Source organism: Perognathus longimembris, chromosome 11, assembly GCF_023159225.1.
Source record: "Perognathus longimembris pacificus isolate PPM17 chromosome 11, ASM2315922v1, whole genome shotgun sequence".
In the NCBI taxonomy this organism is placed as follows: Eukaryota; Metazoa; Chordata; class Mammalia; order Rodentia; family Heteromyidae; genus Perognathus; species Perognathus longimembris.
In genome coordinates, this window is record NC_063171.1 from 45,066,864 (window position 1) to 45,090,383 (window position 23,520).

Consider the following 23,520-nt stretch of genomic DNA (forward strand, 5'->3'; position numbering starts at 1 on the left):
ATACAGACAGATCAACCAGGCATTCTCTTGAAATAACTTTTGTGTGGCATGGTATTTGAGTTTATAAATAATATCTAAAATGCATCAGGTTTTCAGTTATCAAAGTTGCTCCAGTGTGTGTGCAATCTGTGGTCCTTCTTATGGCCAGGAGCATGTCATTCAGAACTTGACATCTGTGAATACTAGCTGTTTTAAAGTTAAGTTGAGTGAATGAATGTAGCTAGTAGTCAGAGCTGTCAAGAATAGTTGAAGGGGGGCTGGGGATATAGCCTAGTGGCAAGAGTGCCTGCCTCGGTATACCCGAGGCCCTAGGTTCTATTCCCCAGCACCACATATACAGAAAACGGCCAGAAGCGGTGCTGTGTCTCAAGTGGCAGAGTGCTAGCCTTGAGCGGGAAGAAGCCAGGGACAGTGCTCAGGCCCTGAGTCCAAGGCCCAGGACTGGCCCAAAAAAAAAAAAAAAAAGAATAGTTGAAGGTATTAGGAGGAGCTTAGGTACAGGGCATAGCTAGAGTAGTAAGGAGAAGCTGGAGTATAGGGAACAGCTGGAGCTGGGGTATATAGAAGAGCAGGAATAGTAGGGAGAAGCTGAGGTTCAGGCAGGAGCTGGAACAGTGGGGAGAAGCTAGGTGTGGAGAGTAGCTGGAGTTGGTTTATATGGAAGAGCAGGAATTGCAGGGAGAAGCTGGAGTTTTGGGAGTAACTGGAACAGTAGGAAAAAGCTGGGGTAGAGGTACTATCTAGAGCTGGAGTATATGGAGTATACCCTAGGGAGAAGCTAGGGTGAAGGGAGTAGCTGAGGTTGTAGGCAACAGTTAGGGCTATAGGGAGCATCTGGGGTATGGGAAACAGTGAAGTGTTAGGAGCCGCTGGGATATAGAGGGCCACTGGGGTATAGCAAGCATATGAAGCTCTAGGGGACAGCTGGGGGTATAAAGAGAAGCTAAGGAAGTAGGGTTACCATACTCGTCTCCCTGTGACTCCCTCCTCAGCTCTCCCTGTCTGGAACTGGAGTCCAGTTGGAGATTGAAAATCTGTCTCTGGGAAGCAGCCATAACCTCTGAAGGCTAAAGTGCTCTCCTTGTCTGGCCTCCCTCCTCTCCCCTTTATCTTCCTGTAGCGACAGCAGGCTTCTGTGCGGCAGGCAGCCTGTCATTTGCACTTAGGATCTTGCATTTCGTACTTGACTGCCCTTCCCCTCTCTCCATGGGCAGTCACTAAGGCCCACTTTCCTGCCACTCTGTTCTTGTCTGGTTCCTTGGTGACTCTTGGCAGGGTGGACTCAGAACATATTGACCACGGGATGGTGGTCGTGTTGTTGGTGGAAAAACAGCCAAGGTAGTTAGGTAAGCCTGCACAGAGAGGAAGGCTCCTGCCAGGTTTTTGCTTAACAGTCAGCCAGGTCCTCTACATGGGTAAATTTGATTTAAACTCAGTGATCCTAGACTATTCTGCTTCCACGACAAGGATGCCCACTGATCTTAACTTCCCTGAAATTAGTTGTTTCTCGGGGTTATAGGCAGTTGTCCACTGATTTAAACCACCAGCTTGCCTTTCTTGTTTTTTGGGTTCAAACAGGCTCTGTGACAGGATCAGAGGAGGGAGAAGGGTACAGTGGGGATTGGAGCCTGACACAGGAGCCTTGGGCATGGTAGGGCTGCCACTCTGCATGTCTGAGCTCATCTGTAATGGGAGCCAACATTCTCACTCTGGAGGGATTGTGGATTTTGGTAGACTATACCATTCAAAAACAAAGGGAAAAAAGTAGAATTTTCTACTCCTGGATCTCTGGGATTCAGGCCTCAGATGGCCTTGTAATTCATCAGTGACTTCCTCATTTCAGAAATATTATTTTCTCTCTTTAGCATGAAATTTCTCTTCAGACTTGATTGCAATCTGTCTGCTAGGCATGGAGGGATGCACAAGCACAAATGGGGGACCTTAAACTCTGGGGTAACCTGCTTTTGCCTTTTGTCCTGCAGGTTCCCAAAGAGGTACGTGAGTCTTACGCTAAGAGATGTCTTCCTTTGGTAAGAGCTTGACTGTCTTTGGGACAAGCTCTTGATACCATCTACTTCCTGTGATAGAAGCTTGTTTTCCTGTGGACTCTGTAGAGTGGTGAGAGCTGATGAAGACAAGCCCAAGTTTCATCTGTCAGGCCTCAAAGGCGGGGAACGTGCATCATCCTTTCCCCTACCTAAGTGCCTAGTGATCTGATCTGAACAAGGTGATTAAAACACAGTGTAGGCCAACAAAGGATGTTCTGATAAGAAAATTTCTTGCTCTCCTCAGTGATGTATGACTGGGTTAGGGAGTCATAGGGTTACTCTCACACGTACACGGTTACACTTACCTGTATCTCAGTTGGTTAAAGTTGGAGCCTCTGTGGCAGTTGGAGCTGCATGGCTGGCCACAAGAGCACAGCCAGCACAAAATGAAGCCCCACTGTTTGCCAGCCAAGTGGCTATCTCCTTGGCTACAACCTAGAGAGTATTTAGAATGAATCAAAGCCAGTCTATATCCCATCTCCATTGTAACTGAACCATTAGAGTAAGAGGACCCCAGCATCATAGGTCTGTAAACAACCCAGATGACTCTAATTTCAGCCATGATTGAGAAACATTGTACTCAGTGTGGCTTCCAGCAGCTAGAATCAACTGGACTAACCACATAGTCATGCATCTTCCTGACTGCAGCCTTTCCCTATTTTCCCAGGTTTTCTGGCTTGACAAGTGGTGTAGCATATGTCAATAGGACCAATTCACAGGCTCAGACTAATGTTGTATGCCAAGGCTACTGTACATAACTGTCTATCTTGCCTTGATTTTCAAGTGCATATTATTGTTGAGGGACTACATGAAAGTATTTTAAGCCAAACCAGGGTTAAATCCAGTTCATGGTGGTTCCCATCACAGAGGCTCCATTTATATGAGGGATTAGATGCACTCACTGTGGAACTCTCCCAAAAGCACTTTGTGGTGCCCTCAGCATGTCCCCGTGGGCTGTTTTTCTATCATCAGGGACTCTTTGGTCAGTCCTTGGCAAACTTGAATTTGCCTCAGAATCCTATGGAGGGCTTAGAGAAACAGGTTGCTTAACAGTTCTGGTTCTGTCCTGCCCCATATAGCTCCTAGGCCCACACTGATCCCCATCCTGTCATGGAGTCATGTCAACGGAAGATGTGAGGGCCTCGGACCCATGTGGGTATCTGGTGGAGCAGAGAAGATATAGCACTTGCCTTGGTGCCTTTAGTCCCCTCTTTGGCATCTCAGAGTTTCTCTCCTCTGCACCACCCCAGGATTCTTGCTGGAACCTGACTTGCCCCTTTTCTAGTCAAATCCAAATTTAAGCTTGCAGTGCCATTTTGATCATACCAAGTACTTTCTCCCACTAGGACTCTGTCCTCCTCTTGCTAAAATCAGGAATAACAGGAATAATATTGAACTCATGGCACTCAGGTCTTGGCTATGACCCAGCTGGCTTGTTTTTTTTGTGTTTAGAGTATAAACATCTTCAGGATGAATCCCAAGCTCTGTGGCTGCCCAAGTGGCTGGGTGAGCAAGAGTTGCTTGGGGGAGTCCCTGGGGAGTCTTGGCAGAGCAATGGTGGTGGAGGGGTGGGAGGACACAGGTAGTCTTGCTTTCCTCCTCTGACCAGTAGAACTATGAGCCAAAGAAGGTCTGGTGATCATATGTGGATGGGAATTCTGTCTTCACTGGGCCACACAAAAGTCATAGCTTGGCAGCACCTGTCATAGGCATCATGATGGAGATGGATGGTAGTGAGACAGTGCTAGGGGGTGGGAGGGCTCATTATAGCCATAACGATGTGGGCACATGTGTTTTCAAAGCCCTCTGCAGTCACTGATTAGCCTGTGTCCCACAGCAACAGCTTCCTCTTTCCCCACAAGTTGATGGGTGATGGGATCATCACCCCCCACTTTTCAGAAGGGAGTCAAGGCCCTGAGGAGGCCAAGGGAGGCCTTGAACTGGACCTGACTATAGCTGCCTCCTTTGTGTATCTCCTTCAGAGCTGCTGCCTGTCTCCTTCAGAGCAGCCTGACCACTTTGGTTACCCTTTCAGAGCAAGTTGCCCTTCTGATGGCTTTTACAGGCATTCATATCTCCAGCCTCAGGTGTGTACAGAGAAGGTCAATGTCACAACTGTAGGGAGAGCTGCAGCTTAAGAGTTTGTTGGAATCATGAGGAAAATATCTTGAAGAGAAACAAGCCACACTAGAGGACTGGGCTCAACCCTTCTTTTAATCAGGGAAGCAAATGGTCTGGCCAAAGCTACATATCAAGGTCATTGCCTCAAAGATGCTCAAAATACACTTGATGACTGACACAGTGACTTCATGGCAAAAACCCAGGCCTCCTGATCATTGGCACACTGGTAACAATGAATGACCCCTGAATTAACAGAAAAACATGTGAATGCTTGGCTCTTACCATTCAGGGTTTGGGGAGAAACTGATCTGTCTTTTCCTTTGTGCAGCTGGAGTGTCATACAGATGTGCACCTGGGCTGGGACTTCTTCCTGTGCCACCAGCCCTCCACCCGTTCCAGCACCTACATGAACCTGCGGGAGGTGTCGGGCAGGGCCCAGCTGCCACCTGGGCAGTACCTGGTGGTACCATCTACCTTTGAACCCTTCAAGGATGGCGACTTCTGCTTGAGAGTCTTTTCAGAGAAGAAGGCCAAGGCCTTGTGCGTCTCCTTTCACTCTTGTTATCAGGGATGGTTGTTGAGTTCATACAGAGCAGAGGGAAATGGCCAGGTGGAAGTGCTGGGCCCTGTCCCCAAGTGACTAGCCCTTGGCTTGCAGCTGATGTGTCCATGGGGAGTTTGTGAAATACCACAGGCCCCTAGTCCCTTCCCTGCTGCCCCTTTCACTTTGCTCAGAAAGAAAGTTCCCTACACAGAAAAGCTAAGGTTGGGAGAAAAGGCATAGGGAGCCACTTGGTTAGAGGGGTTCTACCATCCAGCAGGGGCACAAGAAGCCATAGAACAGGGTCTAGGGTAAAGCCATACCATCTCCCCTCATACACACCCCATTAATACTGTCTCACACATACTACACACCAGGAACATACCACACTACACACAACTTACATACCATACATACTACCCATGAAACACAGTACATACATAACACACATAACATGCCACACACATACACACTCACCACTCACCATACATATACAATACATAATCACATATGCAACATATATATATATGCCATGTGCTCATACATCAGTGATATACTCATACCACACAACATACATATCCAATGTATATCATACACATATATCACATGCCCTACATACTACACACCACATACCACAAACATTGTAATACACACTACATACCTGTACATAGTATACCCAAACACATACACCAGACTCATCACACACTACCCAACTGCCATGTGAGTTCTAGAACACCACATACTCCACCATATAGCCTATCTCCCACTCTACACACAGGTTACATCATGCATATTCACAGCAGCACACACTGTATACATGGGAGTGCTTAAGAGCTTAAGAACTGGCTCATTCTGCAGGAGGCCATTTCCACAGGGGTGCTTGTAGTGAGGTTCTCAGGGAAAGAGAAGAGTGGCAACTGAGGTAAGGTGGTGACAGGTTCCCCAGAGTTTGGCAAGCTAAACATTCTAGAACCCACCGGAGCTCTACTGCCCTTGAAGCTTTTGTCTCTGATGAAACATTCAGGTTGAGGTGAGAACTGGGGAGTGAAGGGAGGGAGTCCGTTCATGACGTTTGTCAGAGCTGCACATCTTGTAGGGGGCAGGTCAGTTCCCAGTATGGCCAAAACTTCCGAAAAGCACCGTGCCATTGGTTGAACTTTTTACTGTCTGATGTCTGCTTTCATTCTTTCTTTGCATTTCAGGGAAATTGGAGATGTTGTAGCTGGAAACCCACACGAGGTATGCAGTCTCTTAGTGTGCCCAGCTCTGACACTATTGTTTGGTAGTTCTTTCAGGTTTTGTTTTGAGTGGATTTGTTTGAGTTTTCTATGTATTAAGAATGGTAACCTTTTATCTGTCAGACCACATTATTTTCTAGGTCTTGGCTCTTCCTGATGAAGATGAATTAGAAGCAGCACTGGAATGCAACCTTTGTAAAACATCCCCACCCCTGGAGGAGAAGGGAACTTAGTATCTCCCATTGCCAGTCAGGAGACCCCCATAGAAAGCACTCACTGTGGGCATGATGTTCAGTGCAGGGTAGTCAATGGGGGAAATAGATCCAGTGTTTGTTTTTGGATTGATCTCCAATCTTTTGGAGAACCAACGATAGGAGCATATGAGAAAAGAAGAGGAAAGCAACACTTTTCCTAAGCCTGTGTGTGTGTGTAGACCTAGGAGAGTTGTCATTTTCTTCTGATGATGTGTGAGGGCTCTTCACATTGCTATCATACCATGTCTATAGACAAGGGTCTGTGGTCCAGGACTCAGGAGTATGGGAGAACCATCTTTAGGGGGCTCAGGCCTGAGATCCCTCTATGTTCCACCCAAATGGACTAGTGTATCTCTGGATGAAGATGCCAAACACAGCACCCCAGTAGCTGAGCTCATCGGTACATTAAATAGTTACTTATATTAGTAAGCAGCCTTGGACTAGCTCATGCCTTTTAGATTTATCTTAGGGATGATTTTGGAAGAATTTGACCTGGGTTTTTGGAAACTCTTTGAGCCATCTGGGAAAGCTGTGACTTTTCTGTGTCCTCTCCTTTGATGACAGTTGCAGGGACCAGGGGGAGGAGAAGAGAATCCCTTTATTTTGGCTGAAGTCCCTTGTTCTATCAACAAGCCTCTGGTTAAAGGCATTTGTATAATAGCTTGTAATTTTCAAAAGACTTTGACACAGATTTGCTCTCATTTGATGCTCAAAATGACCACATGAAACTGGTCTAGTTAATTTTAATATTAGATTTGAGGCAATGGATATGCAGAGCCCTTTGGGATCCAGTGAGTGGTTCATCTGCGAGATCAGCCCTGGATCTAGCTATGTGTCTCTGTTCTTTTCTTTTTTTTTTTTTTTTTTGCCGGTCTTGGGCCTTGGACTCAGGGCCTGAGCACTGTCCCTGGCTTCCTTTTGCTCAAGGCTGGCACTCTGCCACTTGAGCCACAGCGCCACTTCTGGTCATTTTCTGTATGTGTGGTGCTGGGGAATTGAACCCAGGGCTTCATATATGGGAGGCAAGCACTCTTGCCACTAGGCCATATCCCCAGCCCTGTGTCTCTGTTCTTAACTACTTCTTTAAATCATATTGTTCTTTGAGAATTTGATCCAAGCTAGGGAAATGCATATAAACATGACCTCCAGTTTTCATGCAATTTCTGGAGCTCATGGACTTTGTGAAAGGTCATTGTTGAGAAGTCTATGGAACTGGACTTGAGACACCTTTGTGTGGGTGTTTCTATTGTCCTCTGCAAGTGAGTCAGTGTTGAAATTAGAAATACAGGTATGACAGGGCTCATGTCCCCTCACATTCCTAGAGGAATCCTGGCCCTGGAACTGTATCCCTGCTGGATTATAAGGCTCCAGGCAAGGACCTTAGATGGCTCTCTTGTCTTCCACCCTAAGCTCCCATGTAGCCTATAGTCCAGACAATAGATGCTAATGGATGGATGGATGAAGTGTGTGTCTTTCATTTAACAATTCCAGCTTTAATTTTGCCACTGTCTTTTCTCTTAGCCACATGCCAGTGAAGTGGATCAAGAAGATGAGCAGTTCTGGAGCCTGTTTGAGGAGTTGGCAGGGCAGGTGAGTGGGGTGAGTGGGGGGGGGTAGGGGTGGAGGTGGGGGGGTGAACAGCTGCAGCTTCCATGCTGGGCCAGAGCACACTCAATGCTCAGGTCATGGAAGCCTGTATTCCTTTTGGTCTCATGGACTACGGAGGGGGAGGCTGCTTTCTCTGGGGTCCCCCCACTTCGGTGCCTGCCATTTGTCACTTCATCCTGTCTGAAGATAGTGGGGTCTTTCCTGCACCGCTGGGAAACAGTAATCATCACCCCGAGGCCACTTTTCTTGCTGTGTTGACTGACTTGAGAAAATAGAAAAGCCGAATCTCCAGATCCTGCCAGAAGCCTTTCTGTTTGTAAATTGGCCCTGATAGATGGAGCCTCTGACTAGAATGCCAGGGCAGCAAAAGCTCTCTAAATCGATATCCTTCAGAGGTGGAATGGCCCAGCTTCAGCAGGCGGCAGCTCAGTTAACCTGGCAAGGGATTGGAAAGGCACCCGGGCTGGCTACGTTCTCACGCTGCTCACCCTGATGAATCCAAGCTTGGTTTGGGGATAAGTGCGCCACCTGTGTGCATCACGCTGCTTGTTTCTCCTCGGCCCCCTGACCTGCTGGCTGGGGCTCATTTTGGTAGCTATGTGCTAGAGTTCACCTAGGATTCAATGTGTCTCCCCTGGCCCTATAAATACTGACTGGTGTTGCTTTTTTGAGGGTAGAGGTTGATGAAATGCCAAAAAACCCTGAAAAGGGCTCTCTACTCCCCAGTGGGAGACTTTCTAGACTGAAGGTTGGAATAGAAGCTGGGTGTGGTGGTGAACATCTGTAGTTCCAGCTATTAGAGAGGTTGAGGGAGAAAGATTACTTGCACCCAGGAGTTCAAGGCCAGCCTAGGTAATATGATAAGACCTTGCTCAAAAAGGGAACATAAAAAATGAGAGGAATAGAAGCAAACCCATCAGAAACCTTTGCAGAAAAGAGAGCCCTTGAACAATTCTTCTGCACTGCCATTCGAGAGAGCACCTGAAAACCAGTCAGTGTGTGTTAAGAGAAGGCTCAGGCCAGTGCTGTTTCCTTAGCTGAACAAATGGCTGTATTTTATTTAGTGCTTCCAAAGGATAGAAAAGAAAAGATCCTATTTATCGCCTGTGATTGAATCTCTTCTTGTTTTTCCTTTGCCCCTTACTGCCAACGAAACAGCACCTGTCACCTTAGAGCTCTAGTCATGAAGTGACAGGGCACAGAGAAGTTAAAGAGCTGGTCAAGGGCTTTGTGAAGGTCAGGGCCAAGGTCCAAATGTCCATTCACTATCCCAATTTCTTTCCTGGCAGACACAAGTACCCTGGAGGCTTCCCAGAGGGACCTCAGGTGTTATGAGAGGTTGTTATGACTGACTTGTGCCCAAATGAGTCCAAAGGTTCTTGCAAGAGATGGGTCTGGGTGCAGCTCTGGTCTCCCCTCCTAGTGCTGAGGCCTGGCAGGGTGGGAGAATGGAGAGCAACCTGACCAAGGCCAAGGATGAGTCCAGACAGGAGCCCAGCTCAGTCCAGTGCTCCTTCTCTGAACCTCATTCGCCATTTTGCCTGAGGTCCGTCTTCTGTTCATGGTCAGGGCATGGATGTTCTCTCAGGGTTGGGGTGGGTATTTATTCCCAATACATACGGGCTATCCTACCTTTCCCCAAGGCCCACTCCAGTCTGAAGTGGGCTCCTGTATGGAATAGCAAACCCCATAGGTGCAGTGGGGAACGTGGCACTCTGGAGTGAGGCAGTCACAGCTCTGCACTTGGTAGCTGGGAACCCCGAATTGTTATAACAGGAAGTGGCAAGGGACATGGCGAAGGTATAAGGCATTTCACAGTTTACCCAGTCATCTTTCATCAGCTGTAGCTCACATGGAGAGTTGTATGAAGGATTTACACACTGAGTGTATGGCACACCTGGGATGGCTCCAATCATTGCTATTTGTCATACTTTCTTCTCTGAGCAAAACCCCATGAGGGACAGCCTAGGGCAGGCCCCTGTGCTGCTGGGTACTGCATTTGTGGTGTTAGCACACACCCAGCCAGGCCACTAGGGACCTCAGAAGAAACAGAGACTTTGACATTTTCAAGGTGTCATATGCCTTTTCCTTCCTTCCTTTTCCCCCACCCCTCTCTCCCTCCCCTTCCCTCCCATTCTCTTTCTTTTTCCCTCCCTCCCTCCCTCCCTCCCTCCCTCCCTCGCTCCCTCCCTCCCTCCCTCCCTCCCTCCCTTCCTTCCTTCCTTCCTTCCTTCCTTCCTTCCTTCCTTCCTTCCTTCCTTCCTTCCTTCCTTCCTTCCTTCCTTCTTCCCTTTCTCTGTTTCTGCTTTCTCTCCCTCCTTTCCCTTGCTACTAGGAATTGAACCCAGGGACATGTGCATGCTAGGCAAACACTTTACCACTGTGTCATACCTCCAGCCCAAGAGGTCACATGCTTTTAAAGTCACAGGGCCATTGGGAGTAGTATCTGAGTATGGAGGAAGTGCTGCATTCATCTAACACCTTGAAATCAATGTCTGGGTAGGGATAGGCAAGGTTAAGTTCTGACATGTTTGCATTTGGGTTCCTTTTTCTAGGAGTCTGAAATAGGTGCCAATCAGCTCAAGAGAGTTCTGAATGGAATGTTATCCAAACGTAAGTTCCCCGGGGGGGGGGGGGGGGGGGCGGATAGGGGTGGGGGTGGGGACTCTCAGAAAGCTGATGGGCTACCTTTGAGCAAGGGAGCAACGGAAGTTGCCAAAAGCACTCAAGGTGAGAAGTGGCTTTGGCCTCTGACACCAGGAGTCCTCATTCTGGCCTGCAAAGTAGGAGCTAGAAGGCAGGAGAGTCTATGAAGAGGGTGATGGGCAGAGGCTAGGGTGGCACTGGGGACTAGTCACATTGTCCACTACCAAGAAGCCATCATTTCAAATGTAGTCATTTTCTGGGAGTAATGAAACTGGGCTGAGGATGACTTGTGTAACACTTTCATACAAAATTGATAGTATCAGTTCTGAAGAAACCTCTGCAGGTTGCAGGTCTGTCGTGCTTCTTTAGGGAAGTGGGGGTGGGAGGGATGTCTGACTGCCTGGGCTTGTATTTGGCTCCCAAAGTCTTCAGACTTCAGCAAGCCTCAAGGGCTTCCTGGGGGTCAAACTGCCCCTGGAGGAAGGCTTCTTACTTCCCCTTTAAGCCTTAGTGCTATGGGAGGGGCCGGGAGTTGGTTTTGCTTCTAATACAGGGATGGGCCAAGCTTAGTCCTCCAGTTCTCCAGGCTCTCATTCATCTACTGCAGCAGGTCCTACAGTGACAAAGAGGGAGGTGGGCATGGCCTAGTTTCCCTCTCTCAGAGCTGGACACGTGGTTGGAGGGTTCTGAGTCTTGGGCCTGGCCCAGGATGGCTCTTCCATTCTCTACTTTTCTCTTGATCCTGTGGTTGACAAGAATAACAGAGCAAACAGGAGAGGGCTTCAGTCTCTTTGGTACCTGCCTTGGCTCCTAGGTGGATAGAAGATGAGGGTTAAGCCCAAGGGTGACAGGAACTCCAGGGAGATACCTGGAATTTAGCAAACAAGGATGACAGCCATCAGGAAGACATTGTGTGTTGTGAAAAGCACAGATGTGGAGCCACATGGCTTGTGTTTGAATCCCAGCCTTGTCCAGTATTGGTGGTATGACTTTGAGCTACCTAGATGACCACTTTGCATCTCAGTTTCTTTATCTACAAAGTGGGGACACTGGTAGCATTTGTCAAATGGAGTTATTCTGAAAAGTAGATGTACAAGCCTTTGAACAGTGCTTTGCTCATAATAAGTTCACTGTTTTATGAAGGCTTTATCATGTCCTGGGCTAAGACTTTGTGTGTATTGTCTCAATTAAATCCCAACCAGTCAGTCCTCAGGGTAAATATTGTCATTATTTTAATTTTTGTTCTCATTTAGATAGAAATGAAAACTAAGGTTCAGAAATATTAATACTCCCAAGGCTGTGCTCCAAGGTAGCAAAGCCAAGGTTCAGAGGTTGAACGGCCATGCTGGTACTTGTCCATACTGTATCTGGGGCACCAGGAGATTTGGAGTGTTAGCCCTGAGCTCGCTGTAGTGCTCTTTCTTTTGTGTGGAGCCCATGTTCTCTTAGATGCCCTCCTACTGTAGAAGTCATCTATTTCTTCTGTCATTAAACAATTCTGATTCACACCCTCATTTCTACTTGAATATCTAGAAACAGACATAAAATTTGATGGATTCAATATCAACACTTGCCGGGAAATGATCAGCCTGTTGGATGTATCCTTTAAATGTGATTATAGAATCTGGTAAGAAGAGAAAGCAGGAGAGAAAAAGGGGAGAATGGGAGAAGGGAAAGAAACATTTATTGAGCATACATTAGGAATCATACCCTTATTTTATAGGAAGAAAATTGAGGCCTGCCATGCTGAAGTGGCTTGTCTAAAGTCATATTATTTTGAGAGAGAAAGAATGCAACATTTGTATCCCTCCTTCTGCTCCACACTGTTAGTCCCAGTGATCCTCCTGCTAAAAACCATCCTCACCATCCTGCCGCTACCCTCAGCCCCTCCCTGACTCTCCTCTGCGGTGTGGCCTTTGTTTCAGAATCTTAGCGTGGAGCTTGGATAACTACAGCCAATAGCTTAGAATGACCACATGTAATAAAACGTATTCATTCTTTCAGATCTAATTTAATTCTTCTTTCCTACTGAAAAAAACGGCTATTGAGTTTGTTCTGGTTACTATACCAGAATACCATTAAACAAGTGGCTTGTATGTAGCAAAAAAATGTATTCCTTACAGTTTGAGAGGCTAGCAAGTCTTGGATGAAGGCATGGACATATTCTGTGCCTCCTTCCTGGTTCATGGCTCCAACTTCCTAAGGTGAAAGGGATAAGAGAGTTCTCAGGGGTCCCTTTTACAAGGGTACAATTCTGTTCATGAAGACTTCACTCTTGACTCAATTCCTTCCTGAGGGTTCAACATATGAATGTAGGAAGACATAAACTGTCCATAGTGATGGGTAAGAGTTTTCAAGAGGGATGAATAAGAATTTTGCCACCACTCCATTCATGGTTCCTAGTGGAATTTGTGTCTCTCATGGCTCCAAGAGGGCTATGACCGCCTCTCAAGAGATTTTGTTTCCTAGTAGAGATGGTAAGGGACAGTGGCTCAGAGTCATGGCATGCAGCGGAACAAATTTCTTTAAGATATAATTCATATATCAAGTAAGGTAGCCACCTAAAGAGTACAGTTCATTGGTTTTCTTGGTACATTCAATGAGTTGTGCAGCCATCACCACACAATTTAGAACATTTCTTTGCCCCAGAAAGAAACCCCGTATTTATATTAGCACTCTTCCTGCCTTGGCAACTACTTTCTGTCTCTATACATTTTTCTTTTCTTCTTTTGCATGTTCTAGGTCTCCAACTAGACCTCGAGTGCTGTTCCTGAGCTTTCTTTGCTCAAGGCTAGTACTCTAACACAGCTCTACTTCTGGCATTTTTTTTGGTAGTTTATTGGAGATAAGAGTCTCACAGACTTTACTGCTTGGGCTGGCTTTGAACCACAGCCTCTTGAATAGCTAGAATTGTAAGTGTATTATGGGCCAGTGCTGGCCTGTATACACTTTTCTGTTGTGGACATTCATATAAGTAGACTCCTCTAACAAGTGGTCTTTTATGACTGACTTGTTTCATTAGCATGATGTCACAAGTACTATGGCATGTGCCAGTTCTTCCTCACCCATGTAAGCTGAAAATACAGTTGGCTGCATTTGTGTCCTAAAGACTCTGACCTGGAACTGAAGACCACAGGTGTTGGGACATGAGGACTTTGGAACACACAGAGGTCCAAGTGCTGACTCCACTACTTATTAGGTGTATAAATTGAGGCAAGCTACTAAATGCTTGGAATCTTCTCCTGGAATGGAATAACAATATCTATCCTGTGTGACTTTCATGAGAAAGATATGCTAGAATTTGACACTGAATTATTTGATGTGCTGTATCATTCTTGCCTTTATTGATTAGTTATGATGGCTGAGAAAAGGGTAGCGTTTCTAAGTGACTTAGCTTTATGAGGGTAAGGATAGTTCAAAATCAAATCCCTATAGGCTAGCCCAGGGAATAATAAATATTCTTGCAGAAAACGTAAGCAGGATATGGAAATTTCAACATGATCCTTCCATAAGTACTGGTTTTGTTATGGCTTATGTGTAGACCATGTGGCTAAGAATCTCTCCTGCTTCCTCCTGCCAATTTTTCTGATAACATGTGGACCTTACAACAAATTGTCATAATTTCAATAGTCAGTCACAGAAAAGTAAATGAATTTTTACAGGTCATATAGCTCCACCCATTCTATCACTCAAGATGAGGAAGGCATTCAATATGAATTAGTGATGTTGCTCAGAGTCTTTAGACTGGTAACTTGTACTTTAGTCTCTATTCCTGTGCTTGGCCTGCAAAGGAGGGCCTTATTAAGTATTTGACCTTTTTAAAAAAATCTTTATTTGAATTTGTTTTCCACCCTCCACTGCTATTACTCTGCTTGCTGCAGACATGGAAGGTTCACTAAGGCCTTGAGGGACTCATGAAATCTCACAAGAGAATGACATCCATAAAGTGTGTTGACTTTGGGCTCTATCACACTGACCCTTAACATACTTAGAGCAACGAGACAGGTACCTTGGCACCCATGGAATTCAAGACGCTCTGGCTGAAGATTCAGAAATATCTGGTAATTGTGCTTTCTCTCACGAACATCCTTCAAGCCCTGGCCCCTTTCCTCCATTCTAATCCTCTATGACACTCATTCCTGGCCTATTTTAGGCACTAATCTAATCAGACCCTTAATTATAGTCAACCCCATCAAAACCTGTATACATTGCTCCAGAAGGAACAAGAAGGTAATGAGAGATGCTGTTGCCAGCTCCTCCACTGAAAGCCCCATTCAGAGAGTAAATGTCAGCTCAAGCTCTTCTCTTTATTCTGGAACCTTTCTGGAAAGTGCCATGGAATTCTAAGGGAAGTAGAGTGGAGAGAAATAGCCTTTGGGGGCTACAAGCCACTTTTTTTCACCTAGAATTTCTCTCTGGCTTTAGGAGCTCTATAAGGAAATGGATCATAACCACTTAGGGGCCATCAATGCCCATGAGATGAGGACAGCCCTCAAGAAGTCAGGTGAGGACACATCCTGTTGTCAAGGTGTCTAGGCCCAGAGGTGCCCATTTAACATGGTTCTCCTCAAGATGATGACTGCTAATGACTGTCAGTGGGAGTTCTCTCAGAGTGGATATCAGTGAGTTATCAACATTTTATTGAGAAGATGAGTGGATAAAAAGGTGATAAAATGTGATACATGCATATATATATATGCATACATGCTCAATTGGGCATATATGTACATATACATATATTATATGCATCTATACTCAATTATGTATATATAAACATTAAAGTATTATTCAGCCATGAACACCAACAAAATTATGTCACTGCAGGAAAATGGATGGAATTGGAGAAGATCATTATAGTAAGAGAAATAAGCCAGGCACAGAAAGACAAATATTGTGTGCCTTCTCCTATATGCAGAAACAAGATGTTTCTTTAAATATATGGAAGTGGAGGGGGGCTCTAAGAGAAAAGGAAGGAGACTATTGGCAGGAGGAAGGGGAATAAGAGAGGGTAATAAGGAGGTGACTATGATCAAAGCACATTATATACATGTATAAAATGTCATAATAAAACCTGTTGCTTTCTACAATTAACTTACTAATAAAAATAAGAAAAAGGTGAATAAAGATATTTAGACTTAAAGAAGAAAGGAAAGGAAAGGAAGGAAGGAAGGAAGGAAGGAAGGAAGGAAAAAAGGAAGGAAGAGTGAGCTTTATTGAGCTCTGTATCTATGCAGGAAGGACAGGAAGCTACTGGATCCTCTCTGTAACAGTATTTTAGGACTTTCCCAAGCACTCTGCTTTATGGAGAAGGTGATAGAAATTACTGAGGTGGGTCTCTGAAAGAGTCAAGCAGGGCCCAAGGGACACATAGGCCTTTGACCACTCTGCTTCTACTTGCTGTGGCCACTGTGGTCAGGGCTGAGCTAGGGTTAGTGTTGGGCCAGAGAGGAGAAGAGAGGGACCAGATGACAGGACACCTTCTGAAAACCTCATAGCTAGGCTCTGTTTGCAGATTTATACAGTCACAGAAGGCCCTTGCTGTCAGCCCCTTGGTATTTTATTGGGAACAGTGCTGAATTCTCCACCCTGCCTGTGACCCAGGTCCTCTTTGCCCTCAGGTTTCACCCTCAACAACCAGGTGCAGCAGACCATTGCCATGCGCTATGCATGCAGCAAGCTCCTCATCGACTTTGATGGCTTCGTGGCTTGCATGATCCGTCTGGAGACCCTCTTCAGTAAGCCAGTGTTTTCTTTATCCCCATCCTGTTTCTCCCCAAATGCATGAGTAATGGGGGTAGGGCCAGCAGAGTGGACCAGACATTACCTTTGGGAGACCCAGAAGTCCACAGAACTATAGATGGGACTTTGGGGGCAAGTTGGGGCAATGGGAGGCTGAGGAAGTCCGAAGCTGCCTTGTGTTGGAGACTTGGAAAACAACTGTGCAGATGACAGAACACTGGCTGTGTGCAGTCAATAGGCCAAAGTGAATGAGCCCCATGCTGTCTTTGGATGGTATCATGGCTGTTTACATTTATGCTGCCAGAAGGCTCTATTTAGAACCTGTCTGTGCTTGGGGAAGGGATGGAGCCCTGTCTGGGAAGCAATAGGTATTCACCTTCCACCTTGGAATGCTTATAATCAACAATAGCTTACTGAGGGAGAGGGTTTCCTTCCCCCAGTGGGGATGTGTGGAAGTTGATAGTTTTAGAGGGAAAAGATCAGGTAGGAAGAGACAGCTAAGGGACTGGATTATCCTTACTCAGTCCTCCATCAAAATAATTGCAAGTTTTGGTCAGGAAGCCTGTGGAGGTGGAGAGGCCAAAGGGACCATCTCTGCTGACAAATGGGTTGTTCCATTTAAGTGGGTTTGGGGGAACAACATCAGCTGCCACAAAAGGTCACTCTGGCTGCTAGATCTAGATATTGCTGTATTAGAACCCTGGGGCAAGGAAGAGCTGAAGTGAGGAGGGGCATGTTAGGAGAAAGGGGAGGGTCCTGGATGGGGATGGTTGGATAGAGGCAGCTCCCTGATTGTTCCGAAGTCCAGGAACTGATCTGATTAATCTCTTTCCTTCTTTGGTGTTTCAGAACTGTTCAAGCTTTTGGACAAGGATCAAGATGGCACTGTCCAGCTCTCTCTTGCTGAGGTAAATGACCTGTGGTTCTTGGAATAAATAGGTGCTAAGTCTTGTTTCTTCCTATTGACTATCTTATTTCAGTGTAAATACCATGCATGTGTGTAGGAAAGGAGTAATTGATTGTATTTCAAGCAGCCTGTCGAACATTTTATTTATTATCATCTTAAAATAAAGCTATAGCTATGTATGAAGTAATTTCAAAGATGCAAGCCTCTGTTCATTTGGATGGAATTGCAAATAGTCAGCATGATTTGAAAGGTTTGACTTCTAGGACCTGGTGTATTGGGTTGACATATAGACAGACGTCGAAAACAAAAAATGAAATTGCAACAAGGTAGAATGAAGATAGAAAGGACAGGAGTGTTTTGACTGTGTACAAGTCACATAGTGCTTTACACAGAAAGCACACAGTCATTTCTCTGTGGAGGGGTACAGCTCTAGACAGTGGAAGCCACAGTCATTGCAAGGGACAGCAGGAGGCCTGGACATGTCGCTGGGGTCCAGCTCAATGAGGGGCATTGGCCTTTGCTTCTGAGGCAAGGGAGCTAGAGGACTAGATTATTGCTGGCCCTGCTAGGTTGTCTAAATGTACCCATTTTCTTTCTTTCTCCTGAATGGCGATGTTATTGATCCCCTTTCTGTGATCTAGGAAATACTTTCCTAGGATCCTCTCTGTGGGTTGCTGAAGACATCTAAACAATAGTGTGGAACCTAAAATTAGTGTATATGTAGAATATATACACATATTTAGGAATATATATATATGCATCTTCTTGAAATGTTGATTGTCTATAAGAATGTATACACATATGAGAAAAATATAGATATATATGTGGGAATACAGGCAAAGATATATTAAAATATAAGGCATGTAGATATATGGAAACATATAGAATATATGTGTATAGATATAAATATATATGTATATGTATATGAATACAATTGTCCTTCAATATCAACAGAGAGTGGTTTACAAAACCCTCTCAGACATCAAAATCCACAGCTCTCAAGTCCCTTATATGAAACGACACAGTATTTGCATATAACCTACATACATCCTCCTGTAGTTTATTTACGATACCAATACAATGTTAATGCTATGCAAATAGTTGTTACACTGTGTTGTTTAGTGAATAAATGACAAGAAGAAAAAGAACCGTTCCAGTTCAGTACAGATGCAATTATTTCTCTGAATATTTTCAATCTGTGATTGGCTGCATGCACAGATGCGGGACTTGTGGGTGTATAGGGTCAACTGTATACGCACATCTAATTTTGGAAACCCTTTTGGGTCTAGAATTTTTTCCTAAGACACATTTTAGTGCTGCTCTGGCTTAGGGACTTAAGTCATGCATGTGACTTCCCGGGGTGAAGCAGGGCACTTACTAGAGGATGGAAATACGAAAAGTGACACCACAGGACAGGAAGATGTATATGGGGACAGGATCCCTGCTGTCTAGAAACCACCACCAACTGGTCTGCCTTTCTTTTCCAGTGGCTGTGCTGCGTGTTGGTGTGACCAGTGTTTTGGACATCGACAACATTCTCCATCTCCTCCTTTGACTCCCCCTCTCACCGTCTTTATAGTCTTGAAAACATTGATCAATTGGCACCTACTTGTTATTCATATGGTTCCAGCTTATCAGTGTTCCCGGAGACCCTGGCATGGCCAGTGTCCTTACTCAACAGCATGGACCCAGGACTCTAGAACTTTCTGGGTCCATGAAGAGACCTCTTACCTACTCCCATGGGCCCACTGGTGCTCTTCTTATGCCCAGCCCCCAGGTGAAAAATTTCACCCATCCCATTCTTTAAAACTAGAGTGCTATAGCCCAATTCTCTACAAACTTAAAGTAGTATAGAGGTGCTGCTTGATTTATGCTGGGGTTCCAATCCTGACAAACATCAGTTAGTAGAAATAGCCCATATCTTAAAATGTATTAATGCATTTTTAAATTTTAACAGTTTGAGAATCCTGTCTTCTTTTCTTTATGCGTGGTGTATTCAAGTGTATATCCTTGGGAGAGTGGGGGAGAGGTAAAGAACTCGAGGAAAAAAGGATGCAAAAGTGCAGCAGTGGAGCTCACTGTACACTGATGAAAGTGAGCTATACAACATGTGGGTGGAGATGGGAGGGAGGGACTGAGAGAGAGTGAGGAAATGGGAAAAACTGTACGAAAGGAAATGTACTGATTACCTGACTAATTGTAATCCCTCTGTTCATCACCTTTACAATAACAATAAAATAAATTAAAAAAATAAGAGAGAAAACTGTGTTTAGGAGACCTAACCCAGTAAACACTGCAGTCTCTTTAGCATATCTTAAATGTGTTCAGAATGCTCACATTAGCATACCGTCAGGTAAGGTCACCTGACACAACCTATTTCAGAACAGCAGTGAATATCTTATGGAACTTACTGAATGCTGTGTCCAAGAACCACAGGTAACACAGTGTATTGTGGAGTCCTGGCTGTGATTGGGTGTCTGGGAAGAGGCTGCAGCTTGTCCCCACTGCTCAGCATCACAAGAGACTATTACACCTAGCCTAGGAAAAGACCAAAATTCAAGAGGAAGCATGCTTCCTATTGCATGTCTGCTTTCACAACATTAGTCAACCAAAAACATAAAAGGAACCATCCTTACAGGGGAACTCTCTGTATTATAACCAATATACAACCCATAGTTTTATTTTATTTTAAATCTGTTTTAGGTAATAACATATCTTATTAGAGAAATGGCATTGTGTTGTATATGTGTATGTGTGTGGGAGGCGGGAAGGACATCTTAGAATCCAGGGGAAGATTGTCCTGCACACTCTTTTCCAATAGAGCCATAAAGTAGGCTGGAGACCCCAGAACTACAGAGATCGCCTCAAATAACTGTAGTTTGTTTTATGCTTCCTCTCTCTGCTTTTCTCCCAGATTAAGAAATGTTGCTTTTAGGCATGGTTTATTCCTTACCCTTTGTATTGTCAACTTCCTGTCCCTACAATGAAATGCATGAGACAATACATTTAGAAAGAGAAGTTTATTTAGATCACGATTCTAGAGGATCAGGGAGTCCCATTAGCTTTGGACCTCTGGTGAGAACAGAACAGAATACCATGGTGTAGGCATGTGACAAAGCAAACCAATTATATCCTGAGCAGGACACAGAGGATAGGTGTGTGTTTGAGAGAGGGGATTCCAAAGTCCTTTTCTTTTTAAGGTAGTGTGTGTGTATGTGTGTGTACACACACGTGCGTGCACGCATGCACACATACTTGCCAATACTGGGTGCTGTACCTGAGCGTTTTTGCTCAAGGCTAGTGCTTTACTACTTTAGCTCTGTTTCTGGATTTTTGGTGATTAAGTAGAGATAAAAGTCTTAATGAGGCAGGGGATGACACTGCTCAAAAGGAAATGTGCTTATTCCCTGAATCATGTAACTGTAACCCCTCTGTACATCACCTTTATAATAATTTTTTTTAAGTCTTATAGTCTTTCCTGCCTGGGCTAGCTTCAAACGGTGATTTTCACATCTCAGCTTCCTGAGTAGCTAGGATTATAGTCATGAGCTAATAATATATGCTAATAAAAAAGAACTTCCCATTCCATTTTTAGTATATATTAATTGTGAGATGTAAAGAGTCCTTTTTAATTTTTTTTATATAGGTCTTGTTCTGTAGCCCAGGCTGGTCTCAGGCTTATGATCTTTTCGCCTCAGCCTTTCCAGTAAACAAACTTGCACCACTACAACCCAACTCCACAATCTTTTTTGAGGCACAGACCCAGCAACTTAAAGATCTCCCAGGGGCTAGGGATATGGCCTAGTGGCAAGAGTGCTTGCCTCATATACACGAAGCCCTTGTATACATGAAGCCCTGGGTTCGATTCCCCAGCACCACATATATAGAAAATGACTAGAAGTGGCGCTGTGGCTCAAGTGGCAGAGTGCTAGCCTTGAGCAAAAAGAAGACAGGGACAGTGCTCAGGCCCTGAGTCCAAGGCCCAGGACTGGCAAAAAAAGAAAGAAAGAAAGAAAGAAAGAAAGAAAGAAAGAAAGAAAGAAAGAAAGAAAGAAAGAAAGACCTCCCATAAGGCCCCACCCAACCTCCCAATAGCACTACCCTGGGACCAAGCCTTTAAAGGATGTGCCTTTGGAATTCACCACTTACATCAAACAATAACACTCCTAAGCCTGGCTGTAGCTCAGGAGACTCCATCCTGCCACAGCAGGAGGCTCTGTACAGCAGGTGCTTCACTTTGTTTTTCCAGTAGAGAGGTCGGTTTGCACTGTTTCCTCACAGACAACATAGTGCTGAATGAAAGTAAGGAAGCCAGTGGGGACATTATTATTATGTAGACACATTGAAGCCAGGACTCCACAATGCCCCTGGGAAAAGGAAGTAAAGGCCCAGTGAGCTGACCCTATGTTACCAGTTTGATTTGTGCATGGTTTTAGGAGCTCCCTAGATTTCCTCTCTTTCTGTGAGGAAAATAAAGCAGCTCAGTGGGGAGCTTAGGTCACCATGGAGAGATATCCCTGAGGGCTGGGTTAGTCTTCCTCTACTGCACTCTGGTCCTCCCTAGCGTGGGAGCCAATTCACTCCTAGAAGCATCAGTTGTTTCTTCATCAGTCAATGTGAAGAACCACAGGTCACCAGGCAACCCCCAGACTGCTGTGAGATCTGTAACAGAGAAGCACATATCTGCTTTAGATGAGAAGCAGTTGGAGTGTGTACCTACTATTCTGTGTACTTCCACAGCAACAGAACCATTTTCGTGAGTTCCCCTTTCCTGCTGAGAATCATGGATTCGTTTTCTCCTCACATCCACCTGCCCAGGCAGAGCTTTTTGTAATTATGCACAATCACAGAAGCAGCTTGGAACATGGGCTGGGAGGATCGGGCAGACAGCCCATCCACAGGCTCTGGGAGGATCTTCAGGCTGGCTCTGCAGGGTTGTGCACGCATCACATCCTGTCAGTTGGCAGTGAGGCTCCCGTGCCCCACCTGGGTGGTCTTGCTCTGGCTCCTGGCTCCTCTCCATGCCAGCTGCTCTTGTGAGTTTGGGCAGCAGGCCTCAAAACAGAGTCTCTCTCCTTCATCAGCTGGGCCTTTTCTGCTTCAGGAGACTTAAAATCACTCAGACTTTCTTTGTGCTTCAAGCCCAACTGGCCTAGCTTCTTAGATGTCCTGCATGTTTGTTTGTTTTTCCTTTTCTTTCTTTTTAGCTTTAGATGTCTCACTTTAGGCAAGCCTCAACCCAGGACCTTGCACAGATTAGGGAAGTGTTCTGTCACTGAGCAATCTTCCCAGTCTTTTATTTATTTTTTTGAGATCAGGTCTCCTTAAGTAGCTCAGGCTGGCCTTGTACTGCTGATCTTCCTGCCTCAGCTTCCCTAGTAATGGGACTTCCAGAAATTCTATGGAAATTCATGTCTATTGAAAGTATTGTTATTGTCATTACCATTAATTTGTTTGATTTGTTTTGAGAAAGGGACTTGAGGTATATTCCAGACTGGCCTGCAACTTTCTATATAACCTAAGTTAGTCTTGAACTCATGATCCTTCTGCTGCTATCTCCTGAGGGATGGATTACAGGTACATGCCACCATGCATGGATGCAGAAATTATTTACTCCTTGAATTTTATATAAATTTATATTTATGTAAGTCTGACATAAATAAAACAACAGTATAGTGATGTCTATACAGTATATAACTATAGATTGAGCAATGGTTAATATTTTGCCCTATTTTTCAATGTTAAAAAAGTTTTTGCTGATGTGAATTACAGACACATCTATTTTATTTTATGCTTCCCTATGAAAGGATGTTTTGTTATACAGCCACAGCACCATTATTAAACCTAATTAACAGTAATTCTTTAATAACATCTAATAGCCAGTCTTTATTCAAATTTCATTGATTGACTTAAACATTATTTTTTTACAGTTGGTTTATTTGAATGGTGATTGAAACACCTCACACTTCATAATCTACAACAATCTTCCTCTTTTTTCTATGCCATCAAATAATTAATACTTGCACTTTTTCAAAAGAACACTGACTGTGAATTTGTTCTACTTGTTTCTCAGTCTAATTAAATGTCACGCAGAGTTCCCATTCTATCTAGCTTCCTCCCTGTCTCCAGGGCCATGCAGAATGCGTTACAGGACACTGGAAAATGAGAAAAGGGTGTCTAATTTTCACTCTGCTTCAGTGGCTGCCCAAGCCTGCCCATCCTTGGAGGTGGTTCTCTGCTCCTGGACCTATGGGTTCTGGACCTATAGGACTGTCTGGATTGAAAACCCCTGACCTACCCCCACATTATGTCTTTTTCTTTCCCTGAGCCTCTCTCCAGGGGAAAGCATGGCCTTCCTGCTGCCAGTAATCCCTCCTGAATCCTTCTTCCTCAATGGCTTCTTGTTCTCTCCTGTGGT

General features: G+C 44.9%; 1 protein-coding gene across 1 annotated transcript in view; it reads left to right on the top strand.

Moving 5' to 3' along the window:
* Capn8 (calpain 8) overlaps positions 1 to 18,798 on the top strand; it is a 65,064-nt gene extending 46,266 nt beyond the window's left edge. Inside the window, exons 11-21 of the mRNA XM_048356821.1 lie at positions 1,983 to 1,994; positions 4,498 to 4,709; positions 5,913 to 5,949; positions 7,724 to 7,792; positions 10,366 to 10,423; positions 11,990 to 12,054; positions 14,449 to 14,517; positions 14,882 to 14,960; positions 16,075 to 16,191; positions 17,045 to 17,103; positions 18,590 to 18,798. Coding sequence (XP_048212778.1) covers positions 1,983 to 1,994; positions 4,498 to 4,709; positions 5,913 to 5,949; positions 7,724 to 7,792; positions 10,366 to 10,423; positions 11,990 to 12,054; positions 14,449 to 14,517; positions 14,882 to 14,960; positions 16,075 to 16,191; positions 17,045 to 17,103; positions 18,590 to 18,613 — 801 coding nt within the window. The 3' untranslated portion in view covers positions 18,614 to 18,798. The remainder of the gene's footprint in view (positions 1 to 1,982; positions 1,995 to 4,497; positions 4,710 to 5,912; positions 5,950 to 7,723; positions 7,793 to 10,365; positions 10,424 to 11,989; positions 12,055 to 14,448; positions 14,518 to 14,881; positions 14,961 to 16,074; positions 16,192 to 17,044; positions 17,104 to 18,589) is intronic.
* Positions 18,799 to 23,520: the final 4,722 nt, after the last annotated feature.